Raw genomic sequence first — 8,825 nt, forward strand, 5'->3', positions numbered from 1 at the left:
GCAAGGATATAGCTCTTTCCCCAATTTATAGAAATCATCTAGATTTTTCTCAAAATAATTCAAACTAAAGAAAACAAAACAGAACTCCCAAGTCTTTAGTATGTTCATCTTAGATTTTGTTGCCATCTCCTCAGATCTGTAATATTTTGCACAGGTGTTTTAACACTGGAGACTAATGGAAATAAAAATGAAAATATCAGTAGATCACTAATACAAAGATAGACTTGACTTTCCAGAGAACCATTTACTACTTAAATTCAAGAATGTGGTCAGAAAGTAACAGAAAAGTAGAGAAACAAATGGAGTGTGAAAATACACCATAAGCAAAAGCCAAGGCAAGCAGAACGCTATGTGGTGCTATGAAACTGAATGTCTTCTGATCTGGGCTGTTTTGTCACTGAGTTATATTACAGGTGCCTAACTTGTTACATGCTGTTTTGGAGTTATGTTAATACCTAGTGATGCCTCGATGGAATAGTACCAAAACAAGAAACCCTTTTGCTTTTCCTGGGCTGTCAATCTGAAATAAACGAGTATAGGGTACAGCTAAGAGGACAATCTTTAAAAAGATTTTATTTTTCTCTTTAATTATGTGTGTGGTTGTGTTGTTCTATCCATGAGTGCAATGGGAAGATGATGATAGCAAGAGATCCCCTGGAGCTGGGGTTACACAGTTTTGTGAGGCACTGGTTGTAGGTGCTAGGATTCCAACTTGTATCCTCTGGAAGATACAACTAAGCTATATTTTCAGCCCACAAGATCCATTTTAAAATAAATTGGTCTGTAGTAGTTACACATGGATAGACTTTTCATCACTACACTCTCCCAAAACAGAACTTTCATTCTCATCAGATTATACACCAAAATCTCATATTCTAGGACTGCAGAGATGGCACAGAAATTAAAAACACATTATTACTCTTCTCAGAGGAGTGAGTACAGTTCCCAGTACTCGTGTAGGGGGCCTCGCAACTGCCCGGTCCTTTCATTCTTGCCCTTTCACACAATACACATTAATTAATTAACGGTCATAAAATCCTTTATATCTCAGGTTCTAGAGTCCTAAATAACAGTGATAATACATTCAAGCCTCTAGTTTATTCTGCATGGCAGGTAGTATTCCGCATACAAGGTTACTAATGTCTTCCACGCCAAACAGCCCTCTCAAATGCCTCAAGGGAAAAGATTCCCAGAAGCTGAACGTCTGTATACATCGTGTGTTGGAGAGGAAGAATGAATAGAGATGGGGTCCTGTCCGCTGGACGGTTGTGTGGGTAGGGTGATGTGCTAGTAATTCTAAGACTTTCTCCACTGTTGAGAAGCCAGGTCTAACACAATGAGATTTAAAGTAGGGAGATGAAGTGATCACTGGATCTCCTGGTTAGTATGGAGGGCACATCCACTTAATGTACTAAATGAATCAATGGATGAACGAAGACACTTCGGCTTGGGGACGATAAATGCTTGGGAGGGAAAAAGGTTCTGGAAGGAAAAGCTAGGAAAATTGAGGGCTGGCCCGAATGTTTCGTGCCAGAAAGAGGGGAGAAGGCAGTGGCTCGCGAGGGCACTGACCAGAGAGAACTCGGTGCCGGGCCAGTTGACTCGGAAGGGGATGTCGTCGCTGAGCTGGGGCAGCGCTCGGCCGCCGGCGGCCGCCTCCAGGAGACCGTACAGAACCAGCAACAGCGGCCCTCCGGGGACCAGGCTCCGCAAGCCGCCGCCTCCTTCCTCCATCGCCGCGTCCTCCAGCCGCCGTCACAACCTCCTCTACCCGAGGAGAACAGGTGGAGGAGGAGGAGGAGGAGGAGGAGAAGGAGGCGGCGGCGGGACTACAAAGCGACGTTGGTGCAGGAGACTCAACCGCCGCCACGTCTCCTTCCGGACGGCTGGGCAAAGCCACCTCCGCCCTTACAAGGACTTCGGGCCACCGCTTCCGGGGCAGGCGGCACATCAACATCCGAGGTTGTGAGATCGGTGGCCTACGGAAGCCCGCGCTTGCGTCGCGTTGCACAGCATTGCTGCCGTAGCGTCCTAGCGGTTGGACTCAAACGCGGAGGCCCGAGACAGACGCCGGTTGAACCGGTCTGGAGACAGCACTTGGGCGAAGCGGCCCGGCCAGGTGAGTCCTGGCCGGGCGAGGAGTCCAGCCACAAGGGAATCGGGAGTTGGGGATGAATGGGCGGCGGCCGGCTCTCAAAAAGCGAGTGGAGAACAGAGCAGTGCGGAATCGAAGTAGAACTTACCATTCCGACTGAGCTGCCTACCCTCCACTCTTTTGCTATTTGCATTCTCCCTCTTCTCTCCAGAAGCTTCTCTTAGTTTCTTTTGCTGGCGACTGTTGTCACGTTGGTCTCAGCTACTGTGTGTTTGGGGACATCCGAGTGACACCTGCCATGTCCTTCGACTTTGGTATAGAGTTGTTAGGCGGCTAGGCTTTTACAGCCCTGCATTTTTACTTCAGGAGGGGTCTTCCCTCCCTTGACTCAAGTATTGGACAGTTAGTTATTTTACTTAGGAATCCGTACGTCAAGGCCAGAGCCAGGTGAATGTGAAGTTATGAACCAAGTTATAGCAGACTGCATATAGTTTTGGCTTCTTCTCCCCTTCTTGAAAAAATAATGTCTGCAATTTTTCATCTCAAGTATAATAAATTTAGTGTTTGCCATAGAACATTTGGTAAGGACTGCCCATGTTGTGGTGCTCAGATCCACTGGGAGAAATCAGACATTTGGACTCAATCCAAACTTAGATTAAATGAACTTAATTCATTTAATAGAATTGTATTGTATATATTGTAGAGCAAATACAGCATGCCATGCAAAAAGTGAATTAAGGTGGATTTTTAAGGTGGACATCCGAAAGGTGTATATTACCGATATCCATGGAAACCACATCTGATCAGAAAAATTGTCTTCTCTAAGTTGTTTCTTCTGTTTTTTTTTTTTTTTTTTTTTTTGTTTTTTTTTTTTCGAGCTGGGGACCGTAACCCAGGGCCTTGCTTCCCTAGGCACACCACTTTAAATCCCCCTGTTTCTTCTGTTCTTGCTTATAGTAATAGAAAGACAACTTTATCCCTTTCCCATAGCAATAGTACTTATACAAAAACAAATCAGCTGTTAATGCCTCACAGCCCATTAGCTGATTCTTATCTCACGTGCAGGCCATTAGGATCTCCCAGGTATTCCAGAGCAAAAAGTCAATACCCTTAAGGGATGCCTAGCTCCAGGTTAAGTCATCACAGAGGACTTGTGTAAATTATAACTCGGGCCTGAGCTCTAATGACTAAGATAGAGCAGTTCATTTCTCAGTGGGCAAAAACATAATGCCATTAGGTTATGGCTGACTGTCTTGTCACCATACCCAAATTTGAACCAAATCAAAAAGCAGGAAGAGCAGCCCATTTTTCTTTCTTTCTTTTTTTTTTTTGAAATTAATTTTTGATTACTTATTTTATGTATATGAGTAATCTGTCGCTGTCTTCACACACACCAGAAGAGGGCATTAGATTCCATTACAGATGGTTGTAAGCCACCATGTGGTTGCTGGGAATTGAACTCAGGACCTCTGGAAGAGCAGTCAGTGCTCTTAACCGCTGAGCCATCTCTCCAGCCCCAAGAGAATATTGTTTTCTTTCAAGTTTTTTTTTTTTTTTTTTTAAGATTTATTATGTATACAGCGTTCCACCTGCGTGTATGCCTGCAGGCCAGAAGAGGGCACCAGATCTCATTACAGATGGTTGTGAGCCACTATGTGGTTGCTGAAAATTGAACTCAGGACCTCTGAAGAGTAGACAATGCTCTTAACCGCTGAGCCATCTCTCCTGCCCCCATTTTTCATTTCTATAAGTTTTCTCTAAGACTCAACACTATTAAAGAAAATAACATTGTTCTTGAACTGATGTGTTGTTCATTACCTTAGCACTTCTTAATATTTAATGTGTGTCAGGAACTGGGGTTGGTAAGCTGGAGAATAAATGGGCTCCTGTCATTTGTATCTCATTTTCTAGCACGGGAGATTATACAAATGAATAATTATGAACTAGAGGGCTGGATAAATGGTTCAGTTATTAAGAGTACTGGTAGTTAGCGTCCCAAACACTCACACGGAGGCAGACTCTAATTATCTATAACTCCAGTTTGAGATCTGACACACACACAGATATGCACAACACAAAACACACAATAGTAATAATAATAATAATGATAGAACCATAAAAATTTCTAACTAGATAGGATAATACTTAACACTTATTACTTAGTTTCTGTAATCATAATACGACTATAAATACTTCTATTGCATTAAGGAGTCTAATCTTTATGAATCAGGTTCTGTGGATTTTGTGGATAAATGGATGTTGGGATGAAGATAAAAAGAAGGAACTAAAGAACTCCAGACTTGGACAGAAAAGGTGTCCCAGGGGAGATGACACTAGAACTGACTAAAGGGTTTATAGGGGCTGGAGAGATGGCTCAATGGTTAAGGGCACTGACTATTCCTCTAGCGGTTGTGAGTTCAATTCCCAGCAACCACATGGTGGCTCACAACCATCTTCAATGAGACGTGTCTGAAGACAGGGACAGTGTACTCAAATAAATAAAATAAATAAATCTAAAAAAAAGGTTTTATAGGATTTCATTAGGCAGTAGGGAAAGTGTGTTGAATCTTTAGATTGTCCATTAGTGCTTTTTGGTGTGGTCAGAGGACAAGGTGAGATAGAATGCAGCAGGAGATTGGAACTATTGAGGAAGAGAGAGTTGGTTCAAGAATGTTGCCTAAGTGTCAAAGAAGGCTCTGAGCTTTTTAAAAATAGGTCAGTACTTTCTTTTGGTCTGAAACTCTATATGTAGCTTGGCTGACCTTCCATTAAAAATCTTTATTTTATTTATGTATATGGATATTTTGCCTCCAAGTGTGTCTGTGTACCACATAGATGCAGTGCCTGTAGAGGACAGAAGAGGGTATTGGATTCTTTGGAATTGGAGTTAGAGATGATTGTTAGCCTTCATGTCTGGGAATCAAACTTGGGTCCTCTTGAAGACCAGCTAGTTCTTTTAACCTTTGAGCCATCTTTCCAGTTTCTTGGCCTTGTTTTTGTAATCCCGAGCCTCTCACATGCTGGGGAGGTCAGAACTCTATGAGGTGGTAGACTTTGCATTGGAATCATTTGAGGGTATGTCTGTTTTCAAACCTTCAGAGCAAATAGAGATGACTCAATGGATTAAATGTTTGAATGGCCATAAAAAAGAGGAAAACTTAGAGGAGTAGTTGTATAATTGGTGTTTAAGGTGTTAAATAGTTGTCCCTGCTTCGGACTCTGAGATTCTGTTGATTGAATATGCTGTCAGTGGATCTTAGGTTCAAGTAAGGAAGAAATATAAGTAAAATAATTTCTAAATGCTGCAAAGAAACTAGGTTTAAGTGAAAGAGAATGCCACTGGTGTGTATGGTGTATGGTAAGTGGTCTCATACCTAAGCAGGTAGGTGTCTGGAAGGAAGTGGCACTTCTGATTTGCCTTGAATGGTGACAAGAGGAGAACTACATAGAAATGTCTAGGCAGAAGCCTGAGGCAAGAATGAGGTTGGCCTGTGTGGTGGTTTGAATATGCTTGGCCAATGGGAAGTGGCACTATTAGGAGGTGTGGCCTCGTTGGAAAGTGAGGCACTGTGGGGGTGAGCTTTGAGGGCTCCTATTGTTTAAGCTCCACCCAGTGTGGAAAAGAGAGCCTCCTTCTGGCTGCCTGTGGAAGGAAGTTCTTGACTGCCTTCAGATTAAGATATACCATTCTCAACTCTTCCTCCAGCACCATGTCTGCCTGCTGTGTGCTGCCATGCTTCCCTCCATGGTGTTAATGGACTGAACCTCTGAAACTGTAAACCAGCCCCAATGAAATGCTTTTCTTTATTTCTTTTTTTCTTTTTTTTGGGGCTGGGGACCGAACCCAGGACCTTATGCTTTTCTTTATAAGAGTTGCCTTTGTCATAGTGTCTTTTCATTGCACTGAAACTGTAACTAAGACAGCTTGTTTGAAGGCCAGTATAGCTGGTGTACAAGAAAACTGTGCCAAGAAATAATGTTGGAGAGGCAGGAAGAAGTTATTTGAACACAACCTTGTAGGCTAGACAAGGCCTGATGTAAATTTAGGAAGACCATTCTGGTTGCTGTATGGAAAAGTGATTTTGGGGGCTGTTTTCGTTGAATATGTAGACACTTCTAGTATGTAGACATTTCCTAATCTTCAGAACCCACATATAAACTAATTGGAAATAAAATATTTATAGTTGTAATTCACCTTAAGACGAGGTCAAAATGAATTAGGTTGGGCCTTAATCCAATGACTAAAATCTTTTTAAGAAGAGTGAAATTTGGGGTTGGGGATTTAGCTCAGTGGTAGAGCGCTTGCCTAGCAACCGCAAGGCCTTGGGTTCGGTCCCCAGCTCCGAAAAAAAAAAAAAAAGAAAACAAAACAAACAAACAAGAAGAGTGAAATTTGAACTTAGACACACAAGGAAAATGCCATGTAAAGGAAGCAGAGGTTCGAGCAATCTCTCTACAAAAGCTTGGGTAGCATAGCAATAGAGGAGAGGTATAATCAGACATACTTTTTATTTATATGTACACGATAACAGCAGTTTCTGTCTAAAATTGTATTATTATTGTTATGTATGTGTATGGGGGGGGATGGGTGCATGTCCCAGGAAGGACCACTTATTGAACATTTGGGTGAGACAATGTTAAGAGGCTGGGTCAGGTGGTAAATGACCACTGTGTGAAACAGCACAGAATGGGATTACAGGGAAAGATAGAGCTGACTTGTGCTGGCTAGTTTTATATCTACTTGGTACAGCTTTGACACCTTTTAGAAGACGGAACCTCAACTGAGAACACGCCCTACCAGATTGGCCTGAGGGCAAGCTTTTGGTGCATTTCCTTGATTGCTGATTGATGTGGGAGGCCCACATGATCTTATTGTCCCAGGTGTGATAATAAAACAGGATGAGCAAGTGATGAGGAGCAAACCAGTAAGTGACTTCTGCTATGTCTTCTCTGATTCCTGCCTTCAGGTTTCTGCTTTGAGTTCCTGCCTCTATGACTTCTGCTCCAATTTCTGTCCTGGCTTCTCTCAGTGATGGACTTAGAGCTGTGAGCTAAAATAAATTCTTTCCTTCCAAAGTTGCCTTTGGTCATGGTGCTTCAACACATTAATAGAAATCCCAACTAAGCCATGACTGGATTAAATAGAAATCAGGAACTTGCAAAGTGATATTAATGAAAGCAATCTTGTATTTTGGAGAGGTTAGAACAAGGTATTCTCAACCTTGGTACTACTATTGGTAGTTTGGCTGGAATGTTTCTTTATATGAAGTGCTATACTGTGTTCTACACGTTTCTTTATGTGAAGTGCTATACTGTGTTCTATATGTTTCTTTATGTGTAGTGCTATACTGTGTTCTACACGTTTGCTATCCTTGCGATGGGTTTACCAGATGCCAGTAACAATTGCTGACTTTTCCATACCCCAGTTTGTGACACTAAAAAATACCCTCAGATATTTTCAAATGTCCTCTGCAGACAAAATAGGCTGTGGTTGAGAACAACTAGTCTAGACTTTTAAATAAGACACATGCCTAGCTATTAACTTACTGAGTGAGAAAATCTTTATTGTGTGTATAACCTTATTACTCCAAGAATTTGGTAGGAAATGAGTCCTTCCTATGTATTAATGTCCATATTCTATCTGTAATGATATCTCATTTTACCTCGTATTGGTGTCATCATAACATATTAGATCTTCTCTGTCATTTGCTTCCCTCACTGCTGTGATCTAATACCCAACAGAAACAACTCACAAATGCAAACATTTATTTTGGTTCCTAGTTCAGAAAGTATAGTCCATCTTGGCAGGGAATTCATGGCAATTGAGGCAGTTCTCTCCTCAGCCATCAGCGGGAACTTGATATACAGTTTGGTCATATGCTTGGGGATCAAGAATTAGGTGGCTCTATAGGGAAGCATATCTGGACTGTTGCCCTCAGTGGCCACCCCAGTTGCCACCTCTACTTCTGCCAGCTGCGTTTCTTCTCCAAAGGTTCACAATCCCCCCACAAAGAGCTACTAGCTGGGACAAAATACTAAGCAATGAAGGCCTGTGGGAGACATACATCTGTCATTCAAAACATATGGCTGAAAAGGATTTTGAATGTAAATATGTAGACAATTGTCTGAATCTGTATTTATCCCAGAAATTATTTTGGAAAAAGCCCCCACAAAAGTCATATTACTTTGAAGGGGCTCAAGACCCCTTATGAACAACAATGCCAAGCAACCAGAGCTTCCAGGGACTAAGCCATTACCTAAAGACTATACATGGACTGACCCTGGACTCTGACCTCATAGGTAGCAATGAATATCCTAGTAAAATGAATATCCTAGCAATGAATATCCTAGTATCACCAGTGGAAGGGGAAGCCCTTGGTCCTGCTAAGACTGAACCCCCCAGTGAACGTGATTGTTGGGGGGAGGGGGGTAATGGGGGGAGGATGGGGAGGGGAACACCCATAAAGAAGGGGAGGGGGAGGGGTTAGGGGGATGTTTGCCCTGGAAACCGGGAAAGGGAATAACATTCGAAATGTAAATAAGAAATACTCAAGTTAATAAAAAAAAAAAAAAAGTCATATTACTTTCTTTTTCTCTTCTAGACTTTTCCTTACCAGAATGGTATAAGAACAAATAACCTAAAATTTCATTTAACTTTCTGTTTTTTGGGTCTAGATAAAATCTGATTTGTTTTGCAAGTTAATTTCTCCATAAAGGGAATTAGCTGTAA

At 42.0% G+C, this 8,825-nt stretch overlaps 1 protein-coding gene across 2 annotated transcripts in view; it reads right to left on the reverse strand.

Annotated features, from left to right (window-relative positions):
- Erlec1 (endoplasmic reticulum lectin 1) overlaps window positions 1–1,917 on the reverse strand; it is a 39,629-nt gene extending 37,712 nt beyond the window's left edge. The window contains exon 1 of one of the 2 annotated variants that reach the window (XM_032916593.1): window positions 1,573–1,915. In XM_032916593.1, coding sequence (XP_032772484.1) covers window positions 1,573–1,734 — 162 coding nt within the window. In that variant the 5' untranslated portion in view covers window positions 1,735–1,915. Of the gene's footprint in view, window positions 1–1,572 lie in introns of both variants that reach the window. The other variant, XM_032916595.1, reaches the window with a different exon arrangement.
- Window positions 1,918–8,825: the final 6,908 nt, after the last annotated feature.

Source organism: Rattus rattus, chromosome 11 (genome assembly GCF_011064425.1).
Source record: "Rattus rattus isolate New Zealand chromosome 11, Rrattus_CSIRO_v1, whole genome shotgun sequence".
Lineage (NCBI taxonomy): Eukaryota > Metazoa > Chordata > Mammalia > Rodentia > Muridae > Rattus > Rattus rattus.